General features: G+C 34.7%; 1 protein-coding gene and 1 pseudogene across 5 annotated transcripts; one reads left to right on the forward strand and one right to left on the reverse strand.

The window, feature by feature from the left end:
- Window positions 1-5064: 5064 nt before the first annotated feature.
- Window positions 5065-10104, forward strand: LOC145562463 (LRR receptor-like serine/threonine-protein kinase RPK2 pseudogene; annotated as a pseudogene). Of its 4 annotated transcripts, none has more exons than XR_014094383.1 (5): window positions 5065-8491; window positions 8762-8932; window positions 9085-9221; window positions 9348-9407; window positions 9729-10104. The product of XR_014094383.1 is annotated as an LRR receptor-like serine/threonine-protein kinase RPK2 pseudogene, transcript variant X1 (transcript). The 4 variants fall into 4 exon arrangements; XR_014094384.1 differs by having other exon boundaries at window positions 9348-9403; XR_014094385.1 differs by having other exon boundaries at window positions 9085-9185.
- Window positions 10105-10167: 63 nt separating this feature from the next.
- LOC145562465 (uncharacterized) lies at window positions 10168-27404 on the reverse strand. Its single transcript, XM_081622757.1, has 15 exons — window positions 27149-27404; window positions 25048-25142; window positions 24830-24943; window positions 22573-22677; window positions 22208-22279; window positions 15573-15685; window positions 14153-14320; window positions 12921-12989; window positions 12497-12578; window positions 12336-12407; window positions 12011-12111; window positions 11689-11806; window positions 11489-11548; window positions 11283-11393; window positions 10168-10604 (listed from the first exon to the last, which is right to left on the reverse strand). Exons 1-15 carry the CDS (start codon window positions 27240-27242, stop codon window positions 10488-10490), a joined length of 1491 nt encoding a protein of 496 aa, XP_081478883.1. The 5' UTR covers window positions 27243-27404; the 3' UTR covers window positions 10168-10487.
- Window positions 27405-27703: the final 299 nt, after the last annotated feature.

Here is a 27703-nt window from a genome sequence, read left to right on the forward strand (position 1 = left end):
CTTAATTGTTATAGTGAATAAGCATCTCACAACTAAGAGGTTGTGAGATTAAACCCCAACTGAGGCACTTTGTACTAGAGATTCCTTTACAGTCCCCTCCCCCTCTCGATAGTTCAGCAGCTAACACAAGTTGAATTGGCCTATGAGAGATTATGGCCTAGTATAGCTTTATTTTCACTTAAAAATAGTAATTTTTTTTTACATTACAAATAAAGTATTAAGTCATCATCTATGCGCAATATTGCAATAATAGTCGATACAAACACTAATAAATGTGGTTTTGGAAATATTTTATGCCACTGTTACAAATGTTAAGGAATGTAGTAAATTTATTTACAATTATAAATAAAGTATCAAGTCATCATATACATGCAAATAAGCTATAAATCTATAATAGTCAATAGTAATATTGAGGAACATAGAGTAGAATACTATTTTGTGTCAATACAAATATTAAGGAATGTAGTTTTGAATAATTTAGTACTAGGTAAGGCCTTGAACCATTTTAAATAACTATTTTTAAATTAACAATGAATTTTTCCTAAAATATTATGCAGAGTAATGAATTTATTATAAAAGAGCCCGTAATGCATTTAGTTATTATAAAAGAGTCTATTAGCCAAATAGCTATTTTAAAAACGCATTTCACAATATGTATATTTTTATATATTTTATTTCATTAACAAATTGGTACAACTTTCTTGGTGCTAACTAAATGAAGTTCATGTTGTACATCACACTCTGTAGTCCGTATGTATGTCACAAATCATGTTAAGAACCTGTTATTTTTTCCCCTTAAATTTATAATTGTTAATATTTATTTATAGAAGGATACATCAAATATTTTATTTTAACTATTTCTTAAATTTTGAAATTCAAATTACTTTCTTGGAGCTTTTTAACATATAAATAAAAAAAATTATTATTGTACTCCGTAATAAGTAGTACATAACATTCTGGCACAATTTTTGTTAAAAATTTGATTTACTATTTATTCTTTTAACGTAAGTTTATATAGCTTCTTTTTTTTTTTTTTTTTTTTTTGACAAAGAGCAAACAAGACAACCAAGTGTGTGTGCCTAAGCCCACCTTTCCTTCCTAGCACGTTGTGCTAGTTGGTGTGCTTTGGCAACTACATTCCTCGGTACTTTATTGCAATAAATATAAGAAAAAGTTCTACTTATACAAAGGATATCTTGTGCTAATATTTGAACCTCCCAAGGTGCTTTATTCGGATGTTGGATAAGCCTTACCGCCTCCAAACTGTCTGTAAAAATCTGGATCGAATTATCAATTTTCTGTGCTTGTAAAAGTCCCTCCCTGATGGCTAGCAGTTCTACATGTAGTGGTGATTGTGCGTTAGTATTGCTTCCTCCCTTAATAAGTTCTCTATCAGCTGAAGATATCGCCCAACCAATTCCTACCATCACTCTTCCCTTTTTATCCTTCTTCCACGCTCCATCTGTGAGAACAGTGATGGATGGCACAAGTACAGGGTTCCTTGCACACCATGATAGGGAACCATCTCTGTGGTTAGCATCCTGTCTACTTGTGCAGTCCTTTGTGTCCTTGAGTCTGGAAATAGACTCTTCTAGCAGTGCTATGACCCTCCGAGGGTTCGGGGCAGCCTCCCCAAATGTCACTTCATTTCTGTGCAACTAAATTGCCCATATTGTTTCCAAGAGTACACTTTCCTGCTCACTGCTTTGTCTGAGTACATATCTCAGTATATTATATGTCCAAGCATGTAGAGGTGGAGCTGTCTCCCCCACTTGGATTCCTAATTGGCCACATGCCCAAACTCTTTGGATGATAGGACAGTCTCTGAATAGATGATCATCCGTTTCTTCAGTCATATTGCATACAGCACACAGGGTATCCACATTGATCCCTCTTTTCTTCAGATTTGCTTTGCATACAACACACATGGTATCCACATTGATCCCTCTTTTCTTTAGATTTGCTTTGGAGCTCGTACAATGATGTAGAATTTTCCAAACCAGTATCTTCCACCTTTCTGGTACATTAGCTTTCCAAAGCTTTGTCCATTAGTTACTTGGCCATGGTACATGCAGCTCACTGTTCTTCATCAGCCATTCATAGCCAGACTTGGTAGAGTATTCCCCTGTCATTCCATTAGCCCAAACCTCTTCATCATTTCCCTGTTCCTGCTGGATGGGAGTACTAAGAATGTCTCTAGCTACATCAAACTCAAAAAACCTCCAGATAAGACTACAATATACGTTACTGAATTAAGAATGTCTCCAGCTACATCAAACTCAAACAACGTTTATATAGTTGTTAACGTATATATTATGGAAAAAATATCAAATCTTTTATTTATGTATTATTTTGCTATCTTTTTATTTATGTATAAGATTTGTTTGCTATAGATTATTTTTTTTTAAAAAAAAAAAAAAATCTAAGTGACACACCAGAAAATGACATGTGTCATTGTTGCCTTGTTGGTGTGTCTTTTAGTGTATAGATTACTGATTGATTGTATAGTAATACCTCTATGTATGGTGTTTACTATTTAGTCTAGGAGATTCTAAATATTCTAAACACCCTTATACAAAAAATTCCTTAAAAGAAATAATGCTCTAGGTAAGATTCAAAACAAACGGCTTAGAATTATTGTTTTTTGTTTCTAGTTTTCTAATTTTTTTTTAAAAAACCAAAACATGGGAGACTAGAAAAAAGTAGCTTTCACTCTATTATTGTGTCAATTTTATTCTTTATACGACCTATAGAATATAACAAAACTAAAAAACTGAAAATTACAGTAATACCGAACGAAACTTTACATGTTGGATTACTAAGATGTAGGGGTGAAAGTTCGGTTGCATATTGGATTATAGCCAAAATTGAATCCAATTCAAATCAATTAGATTTTGGATTACAACCAAAACTGAATCCAATCCAAAACTGAATCCAGTTCAGTTTGCAGATTGGATTATAGCCAAAACTAAATCCAAACCGAATTAAGATTCGGATTATAGCCAAATCAATTCGATTTTGGATTATAGCCAAAACTGAATTCAAACCGAATTAAGATTCGGTCTAATCCAAACCAAACCGAATTCGTTCGGTTTTTCTAATTAGAACCCAATCCAAACCTTAATTTGTCCCCTTCTTTCGCAACATTCAGACCCGAAAACCTAAACTTCACCCAAAAAATTCATGCAATTATTCAACCTTTTCTTGTTAAATATGTTCTTTGTGATAGAGTGAGATTTTGAGAAATTATTTTGGTTTATATATGAAAGGGGAAAGGGGTTCGGATACTTCATAAAAGAAAATGGGGTTAATATAATGGGTCAAAATTTCAGTTTGTAATTCGATTTTTGGTTTTTTTAAACACCAAACCGAATCCAAACCGCAATCCATATTTTTTAAATTTTTTTTTCCAAACCGATCAAATCCGTTCTAATGAAAATTTAATTCAGTTTGATTTTCGGTTCGGTTCAGTTTTAATCCAAATTACTTTCATCCCTATTAAGATGTAGCAACTATGTAAAGAATCTAATTGCGAATTTCAAAATGTTAAAGAGTATATGGTGAATAATGTGATAAAACATGGGTATTCAGTGAAAAAATCGTATCTTTTTTCCTACAAAGGAAACAAATGTAGGATTTTGTAAAAACCAAAACTTGAAAAATTAGGGCTTGTTTGACATCGTTTATTGTTTAGATTTTTGTTTTTTTTAAAACAAAAAACCAAAAACAGAAAATAAGAAAGAGGTGTTTCCACTTTTCTGTTGTCAGTTTTCAAAATTATCAGGATATTTATAAGGTTTACTAATTTTTTATTCATTACATGTCATAAATCATATGATTTTAAAAAACAAAAAACCAGAGCGATTGAACCCTTAGTTAACCAAAAAGACAAATCCACCCCTTTAAACATCTCGAACATTTGAAACTTAGAAAAAACCAATTCAAAAAAACAAGGAAAATTTGACATTTGCTACCAGGAAAAGGACCCTGCTTCACATTTACTACCGCTTTAATTTTTTATTTTACTTTGCTACCACCTAAATCAGAGTTTGTTAAAAATCACTACCACTTAATGGAATCCGTTAGTTTATTAAAAAAAAAATTAAAAAACTAAAAATTAAAAAAAAAAAAAAAAACAAAAAACCCTAGCCTCTCCCCGTCAGCCACCCTCCCCCCTCCCCCTGCCGACGGCCGGCGCCCAAAGCTGCGGCCGGCGCCGGCAATTTGGGTCGGAATCGAACCCCTCCCCTTCCCCACCCAAAACCGACAATCCTAACCCTATACCACCTGCCCGAAACCACCCTAAACGAGTTTTAGGGTTTTGCTTAGGGTGGTTTTGGGTGGTAGGGAACTCATTCGCGCGGCATGAATTGCGACGCGACCAGAAAAGGGAACGGGGGACGAGGAGGGGCTAGGATCGAGGGGGTTTTCGAGGGGAGATGGGCTAGGATCGAGGAGGTTTTCGAGGGGAGAGAGGGGCTGAGATTGCTGGTCGCGGGATCGGGTTTTCGAGGGGGCTAGGAACGCGACGCCGGCGCTGACAGACTGGGTGGTTGGAGTCGCGGGCAGGGGATTAGGCTCGGGCGACGGTGGCGGTGGCTTGGGCAGCTGGTGGGTGGGGAAGGACTGGTGGCTGGACGGTGAGTGGTGGTTGAGGTGGGTTTGATGATGAATAGTGGCGGTGTATTGGCAGCTAGTGGGTGGGAAGGAGTGGTGGCTGGACGGTGGTTGGGTGGTGGTAACGGAAATACTAACGGTGTATGACAAGTGGTAGTGATTTTTAACAAACTCTAATTTAGGTGGTAGTAAAATAAAATAAAAAATTAAAGCGGTAGTAAATGTGAAACGGGATCCTTTTGCTGGTTGCAAATGTCAAATTTTTCAAAAAACAAAGAAAGCTAAAAACCAATTCATTTGTATGAAGTTGGATATATTTGTGGGTTTGAATCCGAATTCCGCTTACCAGTCAATTAGTCAGCTCCCTCCTCACAAGTCCAACATGCGTCCAACATTTCCACCCTTTTAACACATTAAAACATTCATATCATTACATTTCCAATTTTATCCTTTCATTCACTCATTTACTCTCTCCTTTTTTTCTCTCTCCTCTTTCCGGCGAATGCCGCTTATCTCACCGGCGACATTCTCGCCGTTGTCGGAAACTCCATTGCCGTCGCCTACATTATTCTTCTCTTACCTCTGAAACAACCCTCTTTTTCTCTCTCCTTAATCCGCCATTAAAATGCCGAGTCTAGCTCTTCTCTTCCTTCTTTCTCTCTCCTCTTTCTTCTTCTTCACTGCTGTCGCCATTGACGGAGATTTATCCGCGCTTCTTTCCGTCAAATCCGCTATTTCTAGGGACCCTTCTGGGGTACTTTCGAACTGGACTGCTAAGACTCACTACTGTGAGTGGCGTGGTGTTTCTTGTGATTCTTCTAATGGTAGAGTGGTTTCTGTTAATCTTACGTTGTTGGGTGAAAATGGTGGCTCTTCTGTTCTCGCCGGAACCCTAGCTTCTTCCGTCGGAAACTTGACGGAGCTTAGGGTTTTGTCGATTGCTAATAACGGGTTTTCCGGCGAGATTCCGGCGGAAATTGGATCTTTACGGCGTTTAGAGGTGGTTGAACTTCAGGGGAATAATTTCTCCGGGAGGATCCCGAATGAGATAAGCAATCTTACTTCGTTTTCGCTTCGTTTGCTTAATTTGTCGTTTAATATGCTTACTGGGAAAGTTCCGGGTAGTTTAATTGGGTCTGGGAAAATTAGGGTTCTTGATTTGTCTGATAATCAGTTGTCTGGTAAGATTAATGTGGGTCATGATTGTTGGTATCTTACTCATTTGAAGCTTTCAAATAATTTTCTTGTTGGTAATGTTCCTGCTGAGATTGGGAAATGTGTGAATTTGAGGACATTGTTACTTGATGGGAATATTTTGGAAGGTAGTATACCTCCTGAGATTGGCCGTTTGTCGGAACTTAGGGTCTTGGATGTTTCTAGAAATAGTCTTACGGATACGATTCCGAGGGAGCTTAGTGATTGCCGGAAGTTGGCTGTTCTTGTGCTGACCAATTTGGTTGAGTATAGTGATGATAGATCTTTGGATATTTTTAGGGGCGAGTATAATGCATTTGTGGGAGGTGTTCCTGAAGAGGTATTTATGATTCCTGCTTTGCAGGTTTTATGGGCGCCTAGAGCGAATATTGGCGGTCGCTTGCCTTGGAATTGGACTAAATATTGTTCGTTAAGAGCTCTGAATTTGGGTCAGAATTATATTGATGGTATTATACCGGAGGGTATTGCAATGTGTAGAAATTTGACTTTTTTGGATTTAAGTTCAAATGGTCTTTCTGGAAACTTCCCTTTGCAGCTTCAAGTCTCATGCATGGTGTATTTGAATGTTAGTTGGAACTCACTTTCGGGTCTTCTTCTGCCATCCAATAATCACAATTGTGGTGGAGGAGTGAACTTGAAGAGGGATGATTTGTATTATCTAGATGAAGAAGATATTGAAAATGTTTACTTTCGTGTTAACATGTGGGATCCTGAATCGAATGTCCAATATGGTGTAATGTCAGATGATATTCTGGTGATAAAACATGATTTTGGGAGGAACAAATTCACAGGTTCATTGCCTTTATTTTCTTTGTCTGCTGGATTGTTTGTTCTCAATGGTAATGTATCACATGAGCTTTTGCTGAATGAAAATGGCTTCAATGGGTCTCTTCCTGTCAAGTTGTTATCTGGTTGTCAAAATGTTCGTGGTGTTTATGTGAATCTGACTGCTAATAAGATATCTGGGGAGATATATCCAACGGTACTTCAGGATTGTTTGGAGCTAAAAAGTTTTGAAGTAGCCCAGAATCAGATGTGGGGGTCAATTTCATCAGATATCAGTAAGTTGAATATGCTTACTAATCTTGATTTAAGAGAAAACCAGTTATCTGGGCCTATACCTAAGCAGTTGGGAGACTTGAAATCTCTGAAATCACTACTTCTTGGTAGGAATAACTTCACTGGGGAGATTCCTCCACAACTTGGTCAATTGACTAACCTTGAGGATATGGATCTGTCCGAAAACAATCTCAAAGGACCAATTCCTAGTGCATTGGCAAATGCAAGCAATCTAAAAGTACTTTTGTTGGATCACAATGTGCTTACAGATGACATTCCTTGGTCATTCTCATCCTTGTCCCATCTTGTGGAGTTGGATGTTTCATTTAACAATCTCACGGGTCATATTCCGCACCTACAAAATATAAGTGATTGTGCAAGCTTCAAGGGTAATAGATTTCTGCATTCATGTCCTGATCCTTATTCGGTACCACCAGCTAGTCTGCCAGTTCCCCTTGAAGTTGAGAAAGTACACCATCGAAGGAAAATGAAATCCTTAATAATTGCAGCAGCGACTTCTGTCTCAGTTGTAATTGCTGTTATCCTAGTGATAGTGCTTGGGCTTGTTTTTGGCAAAAAGAAGCTGGGTAGACTCACTTGCCTGAGAAGAAAAGTAGTTGTGACTTTTGCTAATACCCCAGTAGAATTGACTTATGATAATGTGGTTAGTGCAACTGGGAATTTCAGCATTCGGAACTTGATTGGTACTGGTGGGTTTGGTTCAACTTACAAGGCTGAACTTGTCCCAGGTTATCTTGTAGCTGTTAAAAGGTTGTCCATAGGCAGATTCCAAGGGATCCAACAATTTGAGGCAGAGATTAAGACGTTAGGGAGAGTTAGACATAAGAATCTTGTAACCCTAATTGGATACTATGTAGGAGATACTGAAATGTTTTTGATTTACAATTATCTTTCGGGGGGAAACCTCGAGACGTTCATACATGACAGATCAGCAAACAATGTCAAATGGCCAGAAATTTACAAGATAACAGATGATGTAGCTCATGCCCTTGCCTACCTTCACTATTCATGTGTTCCTCGAATAGTTCATAGGGATATCAAGCCAAGCAATATTTTGCTAGATGAGGAGCTTAATGCCTATCTCTCTGACTTTGGGTTAGCTCGGCTGCTTGAAGTTTCTCAGACTCATGCCACAACTGATGTTGCGGGCACATTTGGTTATGTGGCACCAGAGTATGCAACCACATGTAGGGTTTCGGACAAGGCTGATGTTTACAGCTTTGGTGTTGTGCTTTTAGAATTGATGTCAGGGAAGAAAACTCTTGATCCATCATTTTCTGAGTATGGTAATGGGTTCAATATCGTTGGATGGGCCATGTTACTGATGGACGAGGGACGGTGTTCTGAGTTCTTCTACTCGGAATTATGGGAAGCAGGGCCTGAAGAGAACTTGTTGAAGATGTTGCAGCTTGCGCTGTCATGTACTGTGGAGTCGCTTTCTATTAGGCCATCAATGAAACAGGTTCTTGAGAAATTGAAACAACTGACTTCCTGATGGCACAATGTGATGTTCAATCAAAAGCATCTTGGTGTACCTTGTGATAGATCCACTTGTCAAAAACATATTCTTGAAGTCAAGGTATAACATCTTTTCATTTGTAATAAAATATGTTCTTAAATTACTTTCCAGTTGCTACGCTGTTTTAATGTGAAGGGTTCTCCATCTATGATGCATAGTGCATGGGACAAAACCTGTAGGGGCACTTTTGTTTCTCCTTTTTTTATGTTTTTACGAGGAATCTTGTTTTATGCTATGCTAGGAGGAGCTTAGTTATTATTATTTATCAATAGTTTAATACTCTGCTGCAAGTCCTAGCTCTAAGTTGTTTTTTTCTGCACTGAATTGTAGACATGTTCAGCTGGAGGCAATGGCAATATCAGAAGTCAGGCAGGAGACCAAGTTTTTCAGTTAGAGTACTTTGGCTCTCTAAAATAGACCTCTATTTCTTCCACCATGCTGAGATGTATCTGACAATTTTGGTCACTTAATGGTGTGGGATTTTGTACTCATCCCTGCCAGGTAGTTGGCCATTCGTAACTTTCTACAGGCTACCTTTGCTTTTGTTAAATTTAAGATCTTGTGATTTCACTGGGGTCATTCAATATACTATTGCAGATGTTTACATGTATGGAGATGAGTTGATGTTCAATTTCTCTCATGCCTTTTTTCAGGGACAATCCCTGTTTATCTATTCAGCATGAGATGGCGACCCACATACAGCAGCGGAGCGTGGTCATCGAATATATAATCTTATGAGAATTGCAAGTCAAAGGTGTGAAACAGCATGAGAATTCTTGGATGCAATATGGTTAGATGCCCCTAGTACATTGAATTTGTTAGTCGTGGAATATATAAGAAAGCAATGCTTTCTTTGTGTATATTGTATCCGTTAATTGGTAAATTGTCTAACAGCTAAAATTGTCCTATTTTTCAGTTGAGGAGAATGAGAGGCAATGTGCTGTCAGCTTTTGATGAAAATGATCATGGACAGTAGGTAATCTCTCCTCGTCAATGTCATGATGCATTAACTTCACATCTACTAAGCATTTTAGTTTGCCTCAGCTGTTAGACATTAATACTTGTTAGAAATTACTCCCTTTGTGCCCTTGAAAAGCTTCACATATTTCTTTCTGGGTTGTCTTAAAATAAACTTAGCATTTCCATTTCAAGTATATGTTACCAAGTAAAATCTAAATGATACATAGTATTTTTTTTTTCCCTCATCAATACTTTTTTTTCCATCTGTGAAGTATATTGATGAGGGGGTTGGAGCTTGTATTTGTTTGCGTCAAATTGACTCTTTTGATATCTGTAGGTGAAACTGATTCCATGATTAATCCCTTGGATAAAAGCTATGAGTCTACGACCACCAAACTTCCAGGAGAGCCATTGTGTTGCATGGTGATAATAAGACCAGCACATTGAAGAGGACCTGTTACCTGCAGTATAAATTTTAAATAAATGGCCTGCAATCTAAAGCTTTTATGTTTTCTCTAGCTGGCAGAGAATCTGAAGTCTGCAGTTTTATGTATGGTAGACAGGTTTCCAGCTAGTTCCCCTGTTACACCCTGTATGGTTGTAATTTGTTTGCGGTTTATATGTAAAGGAAAACTTGACTCGTGACCGTCAAAGAGCTTTGTCTACTACTAAATTACCAAGTATCATTTTTGTAGCCTGATGAACAGAGTTTTGCACAGATGTGTTTCTGCCATCAGACCATCAATGTTAAAATGACATGTGATGGTTTATCAGACTTATCTGTGTATATGCTGTTTAATTTCGTGTTTTCAGGCTAAGAAATCAGTTGAGAATTCCAGCGTGACCATTATGCTGTAGCCAATTGCATTTACTCAAGTTGTAAGCTGACTTATGTACAAAAGATTAGAAAAGCAAAAGACTATCAGATAAGAACTCTCATATAAATGCATACAGAAATATGTTTCATTTGGATTATATCATTAAGCTGCAAGCCGACCAATACAGTTCCCCCCAATGCATGTACTTATTGAGTCTCTTCAATAATAAACATCCCTGCATTTGGTGCCTATCTCTCTGCAAGCTTGCAACATTGCCTTCAGTCATCACCCCACTCATCACCCCGACTTGCTTTTTTAACAATTTCCTCTGTGGTGGTGCCAATGACATCATTAGCCTTCTTAACATCAACAGATGAGTACCGGTCAGATTGATCCTGCGTTAAAGATAGATTGATATATAATCACTGTTTTCGTATCTAATAAGACGATTTTGAAAAGCAGTGCCACGTGGTTTAGTCATTCACTCTCTCGTGTCTATATTTTGTTTATTTTATACATAGATACGACATAAAATTAGCTCAGAATATACCTTCAATATGATTTATTAGAATTTGTTATATACACCCGGGTGCACCGTACACCCAACTAACCCAAGGTTAGTTTTTGCTTTTCATTTGATGATTGTATGAAAAACAGTCATTAAAATGAAAACAAAATACTCATGGGTGTATATAACAATCTCTGTGATTTATCGATCTCTGTTGCACATACTAATTCATTAATCCAACATGCAATTATGAAAATCCGTAAAATATATTGGCTTAAGTGTATCACATCATATTAGCAAATTAGAATTTTTAAAATCTACTCCGTATATTTGTTTGCTAATAGAATTAAGACTATTATATTGTGGTTTTTTTCGATGTTCAAAAAAACAATTACAATTAAGAGTTATATTTGAAAACTATCTTGTATAACTTTGTAATCGTACAATCGTAAATTTGTTCTTAATAACGTTTTTGAGTTTGTGAATTTGTTCAAATTTTAATTTTTAAGGCTAGTTGGTATATATATATAAAATAAAACAAAAGGATATTAAATGGATTTCTTACCTTATAAACAATACCTAGTTTCTCTAACTTGTCAATAGCATCATTTACATCAAAGTCACATTGTTCGTTAAATTGCTCTAATATCAACTCCTCACATTTCCGGTCAAGGTCCTGTTTCAACATTCCATATTCAAGTTGAATTAACCAACAAGGTCATAAATTTGTACAAATGATTCTACAAAATTATAAGCATTAATGATTCTTACTTCACAGGTAAAATTCCCATACTTCATCAACACGAAGAATGCAATAATAACCTCTTTAACCTGTACAAACAGAAACCTTTAAAATCTGGGAATATCTATATGGAGTTAAATAATCGACAACAGAAAGCAATAATTTGTATCGATACGAGTTATATAATCAACCACAGAAAGCCTATCTGTAATTCGAGTCCACAACTTACTTCTTGTTTCAGAACATTATCACATAGATGAAGTAGAGTGCCTCTTCCACTGTCTAGTTGTTTGTCATACATGGACTGGATGATTAAACTATGATAGTCACTCAAATTTGCCTGAAACCTGAGAGCATTAAACCAGAAATGAATGTTAAACAAGAGTAAAAGAAATCCACATGTTGAAGAATTTTTTAGATAAGGAAGATTATTTCCTCGAGAGTAAAAAAATAATACAAGTATTAATTTATTAATAGGGTTAAAAATCGCAAGCACTTGGTGCTTATTGAATAGAATAAATACATTAAGAGATTCAGAGGAAGTACTTAACGTGAAATATATCTTAGCACAATAACAAACCACCGCGGAGCCGACAGTAGCCAACACTTTCAGATTAGCTGTAGTCTGGCAGAGCTGGGTTATAACCGTCACCTGATAATACAGCACATTTTGTTTGGTTGAGCAATCTACAAAGCTAACAAGTGCACGATAGATCACTATTTTAAAACAATCATCTTTTAAATTACTTAAGGAAAATCTGGCAATGATGTATCCACATTTTGAAAGACACAAAGTAATGATTAAACACTTAAAATATACAACTTAAACCATCAAATTCAAATATGGCATATTACTTATAAAAAGGAAGAAGTTACCAGTCCAATGGTAGCTGAGACAAGGAGTTTAAACCAATCATATGAAGTTAATCCTGGACTCTTCTTTTCGGGCTTCAAAAAAAAATAACAGTGATATTGTAAGAAGGCATACAACATAATTTATATGGCTCAAAACAACAAAAAGAAGTGTTTGAACATACAAGAACAATTTCCATGTCAGCCATGGGTATGTGTTTGAAGTGCTTTACATAAATTGCTCTTCCGTCTTCAGTTGATTTCAATCTGCAGGTTTTCTACACGTTAGAAATTATAAGAAATATTCTCTGCAGGTTATAAGAAAGCAGGTTTTCAGTCTTCAAGAAGATATGTATCACTTGTGTTTTCATATTCTCAAGAATCACAGCTAAAGAGGATTCTTCAACAGATGATAATTCATTTTATTTTATTCCAAACCCTGTTTCAAACACATTCCATCCTTCAAATTAAAAGATTTATTAGAATTTGACCTCAATACACTTCACTATAGCTGAACCAAACACATACTCCCTCTCATTCATTGCCTCCAAAAAAAGCATCCCCTCAAATGTTGGCAAAATCAAACACAGGATTCTGAAGAAAAATTACCTGTATATAATAATAATCTTCTCGAAGGTTGGCTCTTGGATTGTTGTTTTACTGAGTAGGTTGCCAGGACTGAGTAAAAGCAGAATGTCAAAAAAAAAGTCAACGCAACAGATATGTGAAATAGATGCAATTATCTGTCACTCTATTTAGCAACCAGGTTAGCCTTAGGCCAACAGGCAAAGGTAGACACTATCTTAAGGACCTTATATCGCAACAATACCAACTGCAGGCTGCAGCAAAAATATCCCACAACATGCAAGCTTGGTCTCTACCAAGTCTAGACTAAAGAAGTATCAGTAATCTATGTTATTAAAATATATATGCTCTCTAGTTTTAATCTAAAGTCATTCCAGTTTGACTTGCACGTGTGCCAACACAACTTTAACCGCCAATATCTATAATTATCTCAAGTGAAAAAGTAAAAAAGAAAAAAATTAAAAAAAATGAAAAAATTCATTGAGACAAAATCGAAAACATTTTACATGATAATATATACTTTATCCGTTTCTTTATAGCTGCAACACACCTTCTTGGCATGCTATTTGAGGAAGGGATTAGAGAAGATTATCAACGAACATATTAATCTAAATTATTTAAATCATCACAACTTAACACTATTTTTTGTATTGATGTTAAAATTATTCTAATTAATTTGTCCGTTTACCTTTCCCAAACCTCGTACAAAATGGTATGTTGGTATTATAAAGAAACGGAGGAAGTATGTTTTTCAATGTATAAGAACAAAACATGGTCAAAGTGAGTTTTATACTTCTATAAATAGTATCAAAAGTCCATAAGGGAGTAATTCACCATCTCAGCCTCTCTATCAGCATTTACAAATTTACTATTAATCTGTCATTTGATTTTGTGACCAGCAACATGTGCTTGGTTTTATAGACCTTACGTAACTTAAGTAACAATGCATATAGATAATAAACCAATAGTTTTACCAAGTTTTTTAATGTAACTCATTCAAATTTTAAGTTGAGATCTGGTAAGTATGGAAACAAGCAGGTTTAGCTTTGATGTTTCTCTCAAGTAAAAATTGCTTCCATTAATGACTTTAATGTAGGATGAAAAACTCCTAAGCATGTAAATAACGATTGAAAAGGCATGGATTTTCATATATTCTAATGCCAGAGAACTTCAGTAGATTTAGTGAAAAAAGTAAAATAATACTTGTATTCACTAGTGCCCTATCAGCAAAAGAGGAATACGAGTCTCATTCAAACCTGAGATTCATGTTCTGAATACGAATCCTTTCAATTAATAAGCTGTGCTCATCACCACCACCACCATCACCCTCATCCATTTCATCATTTTCTGTGACTAAAACTTCATGCAGTTCTTCATTTTTCACATGTTGTTTTCTTCTCTTTCTTGAGAATAACTTACTCAGACTGCACCAATAACACATCCAAAAATAACAGGTTTTAAAGTAAGGATATTATTTCAACTAGTAATCTGCTCCAAATAATTATAATAAAACCAAGTGAATAGCAGGGGAAGAACCTAATGGGAATTATAAAATATATATATATAAAAGAAAGGAGAACAGAACTATTCTGCCTTATTGTGATACATGTAGCTGCAACGTTTACTTACAAGTCAATCAAATCTACCATAACCATATAGTAGCCGTTCTGCTCTTTCTTTCTTTCTTTCTTTTTTTACTAATTTCAGCAACTAGTAGAAAGTACAGGAACAGAGGACAAGATGTCCTTGTAACTTAAAAAAGCAGATTACACGCCAAATATCCCCAAATAAGTAACTAAACTCGCCCCACTGCCTTAGCTCACTAAGAAGCCCTATCCCACAGCAAATCAGCACTCAAAGTGGTTCCTTCAAAAATTACCACAGAATCATTATAAGAGCATTAAACTACTGGAGTAACGTCTTGAAAAAGTTGAAAAATAAACTTCACTTGAACTTTAGGGCAAAGCCATCCAATAAAGTGCATTACTGAGCATTGTCATTGAGAATATGGCGAAGAAAAGTTTGGCCAACCCCAAGGCAAAATCGACCAATAGGGTGCACTTTCACATTGAGAACATGGCAAAGGAAAATGTTGGCTGTAGGAAAAATGAACTCTAGCTGATACAGCATGAGTGCACATCATGTCTACTTCTGACATAAAAAGACATTGTACTATAATCTTTTCATTTTATTCCTTCCATCACCAATCTTGGGTCATACCAAGCCACAGATAACAACATAAAAATAAGAATTGCTTTTTAAATTGGTAACCACCTCAGATAAAGTTTGACATATGTGTGAGAAGTCAATAATGAATCCATACACTTAGAGCTCTTAATAACCAACTTTCATGACACATTTTAAAGTTCTTTTACAATTGCCAAAAATTTCTTTTTAACAGCAACAGTTTGGACATTCAAGTGTAGCAGTATTAGCTTGGTATTAGATGTTCAATTATAAGAGGTACCAGCACAATATTATTCTCAGATAAGAACATCAATGAGAAGTGAATTGAGTGACTGACATTGAATCAGAAATTTTCGATTATATATATATATTTTTTTTTTTAGAGTAAGCTCATTAATGACCCGCTTGATAGAATTTAGACCCTTAAGTTGGAATGAGAGAAGAAAACAAAATCAACAACATTGCAGTTTATTTATTTACTTGACTTACCCAGTCAATCTCAAGAAGCCTTGTGCAATTCGTGAAATAAGAGCATCGATTTTCCATTGAACAAAGTAACCAGTCTTTCGATCCATTCCAAAACCACGCCGAAAAATTATGTACTGCAAAGAGTTAATTAGCTAGATGAATATCTAAAAGGAAACAAGAAATACACTTAATAAACCCCATAGGCATTTTAAAAGGAAAAAATGTGTATTACATTTCCTTCATATGAACCACTCACATTTACGTAATTGAACAAAATACTATCAAGTATCAACCATACCAAAACATGGCTCTTCAGTTATATATTCATCTATTACAACATGATATACCACATTTGACCTTTGAACTTTTTACTTCAAATAAAGTTTCTATCATCATTTGTTAGTAAAATGATCAAAGATAGTTTTATGAAAGATTTTGAAAAGTGTAGAGTAACTTTTGCCCTTCTAATCGAAGCAGGATTATATCAAATCACTGATGAAATATAAATGTCAAATGACATTGTTAATTTAAAAAAAAAAAAAAAAATGTATTACTTTGTACTTCGTATTTTATAACACAATCAGACTAACTCCACACTCATTCTGGGAAATAACACACACAATTAAAAAGACATCTTTACAATGGTATTTCTCAAACAAAAGAAATAGGTTAAATATTGCTGATCTCACTTTTGAAAAGAAATAGAACTAACAAAAACAAGGTAACCCGTTATCATTTTCTGACCCTTTTTGTTAATGTCTTAAGCAAGGTGATATATTTTGAGAAAAAGAACGGCCTGAGAAAGGGAATCAAACTAAGAGAGTTGGGGATGGAAATTTTTTTGGCAAACTCCTATATCTTCTCATTAGATATATATGCATTCTCCATAGATTTCACAATTCTCAAGGTTCATGAAGGTCTCTGGTCAAAAATTCTACATGGATAAGAGCTGCATAGCATTATAATCTGCCTTGAGCTGAAATGATTTCCAACTTTGAACTTTTTTGACATTCTGCTCAAGGTGGAAGGGGTACTTCGATGAATTATTTAATGGAAGTAATGGAGTTGTGATAGGAGATACCTCTATGAGTGATGAAGAAATCAACATGGAGTATGTGCGAAGGATTAGGAGAGTAGAGGTGGAGATTGCACTGAGGAAGATGAAACCTAAGAAGGCGGTTGGCCCTGATGGGGTACCGATAGAGGTGTGGAGGTGTTTGGGTAAGATTGGTATTGATTGGTTAACAAACCTTTTCAACAAGATATGGACGGCTACAAGGATCCCACAAGATTGGAGGAAGAGCACCTTGGTCCCGGTTTATAAAAACAAAGGAGACGCTCAAGATTGTTCTAACTATCGAGGAATTAAGCTTATGAGCCATACTATGAAGTTGTGGGAAAGGGTGATTGAACAAAGGTTGAGGGCATGCACAAGCATTTCAGATAACCAATTTGGTTTTATGCCTGGGAGATCTACTATGGAGGCAATCCATTTGATAAGACAAATGATGGAGTTTTATAGGGTAAAGAAGAAAGATCTTCATATGGTCTTTATTGATTTAGAGAAGGCATATGACAAGGTGCCAAGAGAGATACTTTGGTGGGCAATGTTGAAGAAAGGTATCCCACGAAGGTATGTAGACCTAGTTAAGGATATGTATCGGGATGTGTCAACAAATGTGAGGACATGCGGAGGGTTGACAAAAGATTTCCCTATTACAATCGGATTGCATCAAGGGTCTGCATTAAGCCCTTTTCTTTTTGCAACGGTTCTAGACGAATTAACTAGACCAATTCAAGATGAGGTTCCATGGTGTATGCTGTTCGCAGATGATATCGTTTTGGTGGATGAGACTAAGGATGGGGTTAATGTCAAGTTGGAGCAATGGAGGCAAAGGTTGGAATCTAGAGGGTTTAAGCTAAATCGGAGTAAGACTGAATATTTGGTATGTCGTTTTGGCACTCAGAGGGGGACAAGCAATGAAGTGGTGAGTTTGGATGGAAAGGATTTGACCATGAGTGAATGTTTTAAGTACCTAGGGTCGATCATCCAGAAGAATGGTGACATTGATCAAGACGTGACCCACAGGATTAAGTCAGGGTGGCTTAAATGGAGAGCGGCCACGGGAGTGCTATGCGACCGCAGCATTCCCTTAAAGTTGAAGGGAAAATTCTACAGGACTGCCATAAGACCAGTGTTGCTCTATGGTACAGAATGTTGGGCTTCTAAGAAAGAGCATATTAAAAAGATGGAGGTTACGGAAATGCGCATGTTAAGGTGGATGTGTGGAAACACTTTAAGAGATAGAATCAGAAATGAGGTTATTCGCAAGAAAGTAGGTGTGGCGGGCATTGTAGATAAATTAAGGGAAAATCGTCTGCGTTGGTTTGGACATGTAAGACGGAGACCCGAGGGTGCACCGGTGCGAAGAGTGGAAGAGTGGGACCATGGAGGGATTAAACGAGGAAGAGGGAGACCAAAGATGACTTGGTTGGAAGGAGTGAGGAAGGATATGAAGTGCATGGATTTACGTGAGGATGAAGTTTTGGATCGTAAGGGATGGAGGAGAAAGATTTATGTTGATGACTACACGGAATAATCAAATTTGGTTCATGTTAGCCGACCCCACTTTTGGGATTAAGGCTTTGATTGATTGATTGATTGATTGATTGCTCTTATCTGTGTAGAATATTAGACAGAAACCTTTTCAGCTGCTACTACTGCTGCTGCTCCTACTTCCCCTTAAAGCATCCTACACAAGACATCTACACCAAAAACACAAAAGATGTAATGATGAGAAAGCCCAGAACCACCTCCTAAGCCTCCCTTTTAACTAAGCTAAAACACACAAAAGAAAGACACCCCCAAACTCATGTACTCCACCTAGGACAAAAAGCATTCAAGAAATTTTATCAACTTACTCAAAAATCAAGCTTAAATTGCACACCCCTACAACAAACATCCACCAAGACAAGAGCCAACAAAGCCGCTTCTAATATTTGTCTATCCCCAACAAAATCACTTTGTCACTAAAATATGTGCAAGATAAGGTAACATTCAGTAGTACAGTTAGAGAGAACTGAATCTCATAAACAATAGTATGCTGAGTAAGTGACCCAGAATCTTGTACTATAATAGACCATTAGTTCTTTAGAGCAAGTCACACTTATCTCTGTTAGTAGCCCTTCTCCCCACATAACTCTATTGTTTAAATAACAATACCTTCATGGTAAGAATGTCAGGAAATTCCAATTCCAAAGTTGCTTTTTTTTTATTTTTTTTATTTTTTTTTTATTTTTTTTATAAATACCTTTAACAGAATTTTGGTGGGATAAATCAATATTGAATGTTAATATCTATTTCACCTCTGAGTAACTTTTGTATACATCCGGTATATTACTGTACATCGGGGGTCACTTTTATCAAATTCAGGGTCACTTTTACAATTTTTTGGGTAACTTTTATCAAGAAAGCATAAATACTTCGTAACTTTTATTTATGTCAACGTAACTTTTATTCATATTAGGGTAACTTTTGCTCATTTTAGGGTAATTTTATAACGGATATACAATATTTTATTTTACATCCGATTTATTTAAAAGTTTGTCTTCACCTCTTTTATTCTTTCAAATTATAGATGCAAAAATTGATGGTTTGATGTTTTCTTTCACGCAGCCTTTTTAATCATCCAAAAAGGCCAATCTTCGGATAGCTAAGACTCGTATTAGGAACATTGTCATTTCCGTGATATGTTTTACTTATTGGAACTTGCAAGTTCCATAGCAATCTTTAGTACAAATTTGAAAGATTGAGAGTGACAAAAGAATCTATTGATTTAGCTATGATTTGGAATATTTCAAAGGAGCAAAACAATGTACTCCCTCTATTTCAAAAGTTCGACTCACTTTCTAATTGGAAATGTTTCAAAATGTTTGATTCACTTGTACTTTATTATATTTTTGGCAAACCCCTTTTAATAACTTGCCCTATACTACTTGCACCTTTTCTCTCTCTCTCTCTCTCTCTTTATCCATTTTTTTTTACACCCACCACCTACCTTTTACTCCATCTCTCTTACTTTATACACCTTTTTCAAACTAACTACCATAAATCAATCTACATCTTGAACTTTTATTTATTTATTATTTATTATTTTTTTTTTTTTAAATAAAGAGTAGGATGCCAAACTATTGGGTATTTTCTATGAAGGTAAACTCAAGAGGACTACAAACTCTCCATTCTTTGCAATTTTAGACATATACATAGACATCATGGAAACAATGAATCTTAAATTTTAAACTACTATTCTTTTATGCAAGTGTGTATGTATTTGGATACGGCAGGGGAATTTAACCAACTTACTTCCTAATCAAAGACATACAAAATTTCAAACTAACATAAAAGACCCATTCTAAGCCCTTCATCATTCTCAAAGTCGTCAATGAGTTCCCATGAAGATGCATTGTATGCAAGTTTTGCAGGAGGCAATGTTACATTTTCCCAAAAATATGATCACTCGTAAATGAGAAGTGAGAAGTATAGAGATAAATGAAACTAAGTCCAATATAACTTACTCCCTATGTTGATAAACTATCTTAGAATCATTCCAACCCATCATGTTTAACAACCCACCAAGCTGAAACCCCCTAAGCCTTTGTCCCTCATTTAATCACATTCAAGGGCATAAAAAATATATATACAAAACTAAAAGCATTATACGTTAGCTATTTCAAACATACAACCATATTTTTTCATACCTCTTACAAAAGTATAAGTGACAATTAATTTTTGATGGAGATGCATTGTAAAGTCTTCGATGAATTGTTTAATGGAAGTCAAGGAGTTGTGATAGGAGATACCTTTGTGAGTGATGAAGAAATCAACATGGAGTATGTGCGAAGGATTAGAAGAGAAGAAGTGGAGATTGCACCGAAGAAGATGAAGCCTATGAAAGCGGTTAGTCTTGATGGTATACTGGTAGAGGTGTAGAGGTGCTAAGGTAAGATTGGTATTGATTGGTTAACAAACCTGTTTAACAAGATATGGAGGGCTACAAGGATCCAGCAAGATTGGAGGAAGAGTACCCCGGCCTATAAAAACAAAGGAGACGCTCAAGATTGTTCTCTAAATATCCAGGGATCAAGCTTATGATTCACACTACGAAGTTATGGGAAAGGGAAATTGAACATAGGTTGAGGGCATGCACAAGCATTTCGGATAACCAATTTGGTTTTATGCTTGGGAGATCTATTATGGAAGAAATCCATTTGATAAAACAAATGATGGAGTTTTATAGGGTAAAAAAGAAGGACCTCATGGTTTTTATTGATTTAGAGAAGGCATATGACAAGGTGTCACAAGAGGTAATTTGGTGGGCGATGTTAAAGAAAGGTATTCCATGAAGGTATGTAGACATAGATAAAGATATATATTAGGACGTGTAAACAAATGTGAGGACATATGGAGGGTTGACAAAAGATTTCCTTATTACAATTGGATTGCATCAATGGTGTGCGTTAAGCCCTTTTCTTTTTGCAACGATTCTAGATGAAATAACCAAGTCAATTCAAGATGAGGTTCCATGGTGTATGTTGTTTGCAGATGATATCATTTTGGTGGATTTAACTAAATATGGGGTTATTGTCAAATTAGAGCTATGGAGGCAAAGGTTAGAACCTAGAGGGTTTAAGCTAAGTAGGAGTAAGACTGAATATTTGGTATGCCGCTTTAGTACACAAAGGGGAACAAGCGATGATGTAGTGAGTTTGGACGGATAAGATTTTACAATGACTGAGGTGTTTTAAATATCTTGGGTCGATCATTCAGAAGAATGCTGACATTAATCAAGACGTGCCCCACAAAATTAAGTAAGGGTGGCTTAAATGGAGAGCGGTCATGGAAGTGTTATGTGACTAAAGCATTCCTTACAATTGAAGAAGAAATTCTATACTACCATCATAAGACCAGTGTATCTCTATGGTACAAAATGTCGGGCTTCCAAAAAGGAGCACATTAAAAAGATGGAGGTTTTGAAAATGCGGATGTTAAGATGGACGTACGGGAACACTCTAAGAGATGGAATCAGAAATGAAGTTGTTCGTAGAAAAGTGGGTGTCGCAATAATTGCAGATAAATTAAGGGAAAATCGTCTACGTTGGTTCGAGCATGTAAGATGGAGGTGGAGTGGAAGAAGTGAGATCATGGATAGGTTAAACGAGCTAGAGGGAGATCGAAGATGACTTGGTTGGAAGGAATTAGGAAGGATATGAAGCACATGGATTTGCATGAAAATGAGGTATTTGATCGTAAGGGATGGAGACCGAAGATATTTGTGGATGACTATACGGAATAATCACTTTTGGTTCATGTAGCCGACCCCACTTATGGGATGAAGGCTTTGATTGATTGATGCATTGTACGTAAATTGGAAAGTAAGGAGTTCACCTTTCAATTAACTAATTAATTGTAACAAACCAACACATAAGCTCGGCCATCCTCTACACCAAATGACCGCAAAATTAATGACGCAATTTACTAACAGAATTGTTTGTTTGATAAACAATAGCCAGCAACATAAACTTTTAAAGAGCTTAATTCTATTAGTATCATAGTATGTGTGAAGGAGTGAAAAAAGAAAGATATTTTTGCTATGTACCTGGTTAGCAAAGTGGGGAAGGTTATCTTGGGGATGCTTCGCAAAAAACCTCTTCAAAAGTGTTGTGTCTAGCTACAGAATGAACAAATGTAAAGATCCAGTGGTTAGGAAAAATAAACACAAAGATAAGATAAACCGAACCAAATAGAATATATGAATAGCAAAAGAAGATAACTGACAACCAAAGATCATAGTTCAATTAAATAGTTTTGCTCATATGCAACTACAACATGAAAGACACCTATATTTCTTTTGAATTTAGTCACAAAATGACATGGAAGATTTAATATATTATGCAATGTCTAGGTACCTAATCTATTACAAAGCACTTGTGAATATTAATGAGAGCATTGACTAAAACAAACCTTAGCTTCATCAACTTTGATTGGAAGATTTAGACAATAACTCTCAGATGCAGCAACTTCAAACTCCTCATTTGTTACCATCTTGAAATTGCTTTTTTCCAACATCTTGAAAGACAAAGTGGAAATACTTGTCAGGAAAGGATTGTAATCTTATTTTTTACTTCAAGAAAAAACAAGTAGTCTTTATGTGATATAAGCTACATCGATCCTAATATATCGAATTACAAACCCGGTCCCTATGGACACACCACTTTTTATTGGCCCTTTCTCCTGCAACAACTACTAGAAAAGATAAAAAAATTATAAAATATATAACTAAACCTATTAAGTTACCAAATGATGGTAATTTTATATTCTATTTTTTACAACTATTGAACAAATTGACATATAATAACTATCAATTTCTTTGTCAACACAACCCATTGAACTAGTTGACATATAATAATTATATGCTATATCTATTTGGGCTTTGTTGCAAAAAGGATCTAAAATGACTTGAAATGTCTTTGCCTGAATTAATTACACTTTAGTTACTAGTTAATTCATCAGAGTCATACTGAGAAATTAAGAATTGTATGTAGTCACTTAAGCTATGGCTCAATAAAAATAATTCAACATATTTAGTGTGAATAAGGAAAAGGCAGTTTGATCAATTTGGAACTTTTAAATTGAAATTCTGCCAAAGATAGTGAGATAAATGCACATGCATCACAAAACATTTTTGTTTGTTTCAATAAAGTTATATAGTTTTTTTTTTTTTTTTCCAAAATTACTCTAACTATTGTCAAACTATCCAAAATAAGATAACATAATGTTGCAAAATGACAACAAAAGTTATTTAAGACTCGTCATATTTAATGATTTTTTTTTTTTTAAAGCATGACCAATTAGCTTGTTTAAAACAATAACTGTCGTAGCCAATAATTAACCCGACAAAATAAAGGGCGTAAGAACTTTACAAATGTGCATGGTTAAACTGTATAGAACTCCCTACGTATTACATTGTATTGCATATTACATTTGACATTATAACTAACAATATTGGATGGCGATATAACAAAAAAAGGAAAGTGCCGAGTCATAAAGAAAAAATATGAAAGAAAGCTTCTTGAAAAGGAAAGTGTACATTTATTTTTTACAGCCAAAAAAATTAGTGCACAAAATGATACACGACACAGAGAATACTATAATTAATTTCCCTTCATAGGAGCAATGGATGGAGATCTTTAAAGGTTATAAAAGTAGTAGACTGTGGACGGTATATTGTAGATTTGTAGTTGAGCTCAAGCAGTCATAGAGTATAATAACACTTTCCCATCACCTTCATCTCAATAACCATTACAGAATAATACATAGTAATAAAAATTTAATAAAAAAGATCAAGTTTACAAGATTATAAGGGGCTTCGAAAATGTAGGTGATCAATGCCAATGGTAGAAGATAAGTAAAGGCAATGTTGACTAGACCTGATAATGAAATTCAGAGGCTAATCCTTTCAGAGGCCAGCCAGTGATACCAAAGAAACGTCTATAACAAGTTTTGTTATAATTTATGGACCGAAGGGAAAGGGAGGGAGGGATGAAGTTTGCTAATGTCAAAATATGTTTTTTTTTTGAAAGAATAGAGGAAAAAAATCTCTTACTTTTCCCCTTCTATTTTTTCCAAATTATGTCATGAACTTGATCTCAAACACACTACAATCCATGCAAGTCCATTGAAGGTCACTTAGGTCACTTTTTCTTGGTTAGAGACTACGAAACTCCAAATATAAACAAATAAATGAATCACATCATTGTCCATAAATTAATATTATTATCTTGGATTTCTTCAAAATAAAAAAATAAAAAAAAAACATCAAGGGAAGGTTAGATTAACTTTTAAAATCCATCTTTTTTTTCCCTTGGTAAAAATAACCACCTTCAGGTAGACCCAAACAAACTCTTATATTATTTCATTTATAAAATTGTTCATTACAACACAAGAGTTAAATATTTCTAAGCAATAGAATTGGGTTACTGTTCTATGATTCTAAGTTTCCTATTCCTATTGGAAATCATGCTTTCACATTTCTACCTACATACCACAGCTTTCCTATTCTTATTTAAAATTATGCATTAATATTTCTGCCTTTCTATGATTGCATTACCTGTTTCAGTTGACATGTTAATAGACTCATCACTCATCATCACAAAACAAGTGCATGTATTTTAATTAATTTGGTAAAGAAAGTATTGAGTTGAAATCAGCAAGGTAATACCTTAAATAGTAGAGCAAGAAACTTCTCCTCGACTAATTCAATTTTATCTTCAGGAAAATTGCACTCTTCCAATTTGCGAGCTCCAGCAACCGGTTCAAAAAGTTTGAATAATTGCTATCATCACATAAATCAAGACAGATTCATCCAGCTGTTAATCAAAATTATCATACAAAGCATAATCTACACCTTAATTGAGCAAATTACGCCATAAAAATTACCATCAGTTCTTCAAATTGTATAAGATACCAAGCTCGAATCGTGTAGTCAACTCTATTACAAAATGTTGAGAATTCTGCCCTCTCTGACTCACTTTCTGCCAAAAATAACAAAAAAATGAATCATTTTTTCAACTTTTCACAAACCTCCTGTGGCCTCTAAAACCCCATCTTAGGCTTTTAGCAATCCTAAATGGCTAGACACTCTATCCTAAATACTTGTACTAAAAAATAAATACCACCTTGTTTCTTTTTTACATTCCTATTTTGACATTGTTCATTTGTGACAGATTTTACCATTAATATCTCTAATTATGTAAGATGAATCAAACAATACCTCACATAGCTATCACATGATAAAATAACTGTGAGATTCTAAAAACGAATGTGAAAAAAAAAATAAAAACCAAAGGAAGCAAAAACTTTCCTAAATAAAACTTTTCATACTTCATATTTATCTAAATCTATACAGCAGAAACCCATCAGTATCACATGATAACCTTTTATTTTCTTGCATCCTAATTATCTACATTTATACAACAGAAACTAACAAGCCTGTACGAAATATTAATGACTTTTCTCAATTATATTACTCGTATTCGTTACACACTTACGCATAGTATCTCAATTTTTGGCTTTACTGTTATAATAATCTCGTGAATAAAAAAATAAAAAAATCAACCTGTTTAATCAAGTATTCAAGTGTTACGGAGTAATTAGTGTACACGTTCTTGATATTACATTAAACTCAAATTATATTTTATCTCTCCTCATCTTCTCCGCTTGCTAACCTCAACAGCTGGTTCAATTCCTAATTTTCTCATGATATTCATGAATCCATCCGAAAATCTTCTCTAAAAGTAATAGAGAGAAAGCTGAATTCGCCATGGAAATAACGATAAAAGAAGTTTTGCATAAATTTAAATAAATTTATTGTTGTATTCAGAAGTGTCAAAAACTAACTTGAACAGACTAACTTAACCCGAAAGCGAACCAATCCAAAATTCAACCTTCATGGGCACAATGGTTCAACTTCAACATGACTCAAACCTGAATGATACTCAAATTCTAATTAGACCAAAACCCGACCTAATGACCCGAATTGACACCTCTAACAAGGTGACTTGTATTAACGTATTGCTCACTAAGACAAGTAAGGACCCGTTCACTTCACCTTATTTTTGCTGAATTGAAATTATTTTTACTGAAAAAAATTATATTTGCTGAATTTAAATTAATTTTACTGAATTAAATTAATTTTACTAAATTGAAATTATTTTTGTCAAACTGAAATTATTTTTACTGACTTTCGATTATAATTCTTCTTTAAATTATCTGAATTTTACTGAATTGAACTTATTTTTACTGAAGTGAAATTAATTTTACTGAACTAACTTATTTTTATTGAACTGAAATTTTTTACTTAATACTACTCCCTCCGTTTCAAAATGTTAGTCCCATATGGAATCAATCACATAAAATAAGAAAAGAAATATATTTGAAATCTAACATTAAAGTACAACATAATTCATAATTAGTTTACCTTATTTAACTTTTTAAATTTTTTATTAAGAAAGCACAAGTCATAATTGTATAATTTAAGGTAAAAATTTCCATACTTAGAGTCATGTCATCAATTCACAACTTATTAATTCCAAAAAAAATCAAGTTATAAATGAAATATATTCAATATGGGTATATCTTTTTGAAACGCCCAAAATAGTATATAGGTCTAACATTATGAAACAGATGGAGTATTTTTTGTAAGGTGAAGTGAACAGGCTTAAGACAAAATATAAGGGTATTATTAATAATTTTCGAGAATAATTACAACTAAATTAGCCCTGCAATTTAGTCTCACGGGAGTAATGGCCAAATTGACTCCGTAAGTTAGTTTTAATTGTAGCAAATTAACGCCGAAACTTTAAATGTAACCACTACAAACAACTAACACAGCTAACAAGTAGCTACTAGTTCCCAAAACTAATTGCTAGTAAACAATACACAAAACATAATTCAACTTTTTAGTGAAATATATTAAAATGAAATCGAGCTAAAAAGAAATTGCAAAAAACCAAAAGAATTGAGAGAAAGAAAACATTACCAATGAGTTGGGTTAAACAATGAATTAACTTGGGCTTAAAAATGGGAATTACAGACTCACGGTCTAATCGAATAAATTCCTTCTTCTTCTTCATTGCTTCAAACACACAAGTCAATGAACCAAAATTGTGCAGTAAACAAAACCCAAAACCACAATTATTAATTTGTAATTGGTTGAGAAATTAAATGAAAAAAAATTTAATAAAATATATATATATACAAGAGAGTGAGAGACGTGGAGTGATATTGAGTGATGGGAAATCGGGAATGAAACAAAGATGAGATAAAAAAAAATCGATGAAACCAATTTTGGCAGTTACGGTCGATTGTGGTCTCTTACAATATTCCAGAATTTTGCACATGGAAAATGAAGTCATTTTTTTTGGCCCCACCTTCTTAATTTGTTTGTCTTCCTACAATGACATTTTAAAACTATTGTCTTTCAGTAATTTATTTCACGAAAAAATCTGATTAGCTCGGGTCAGATTGGGTTGGGTCGATTTTTATAGTTGAGTTATGTTAAATTATTATGTTCACGCGAGTCAAAATCTAAATT

The sequence above is a fragment of the Chenopodium album genome, chromosome 10 (genome assembly GCF_948465745.1).
Source record: "Chenopodium album chromosome 10, dcCheAlbu1.1, whole genome shotgun sequence".
In the NCBI taxonomy this organism is placed as follows: domain Eukaryota; kingdom Viridiplantae; phylum Streptophyta; class Magnoliopsida; order Caryophyllales; family Amaranthaceae; genus Chenopodium; species Chenopodium album.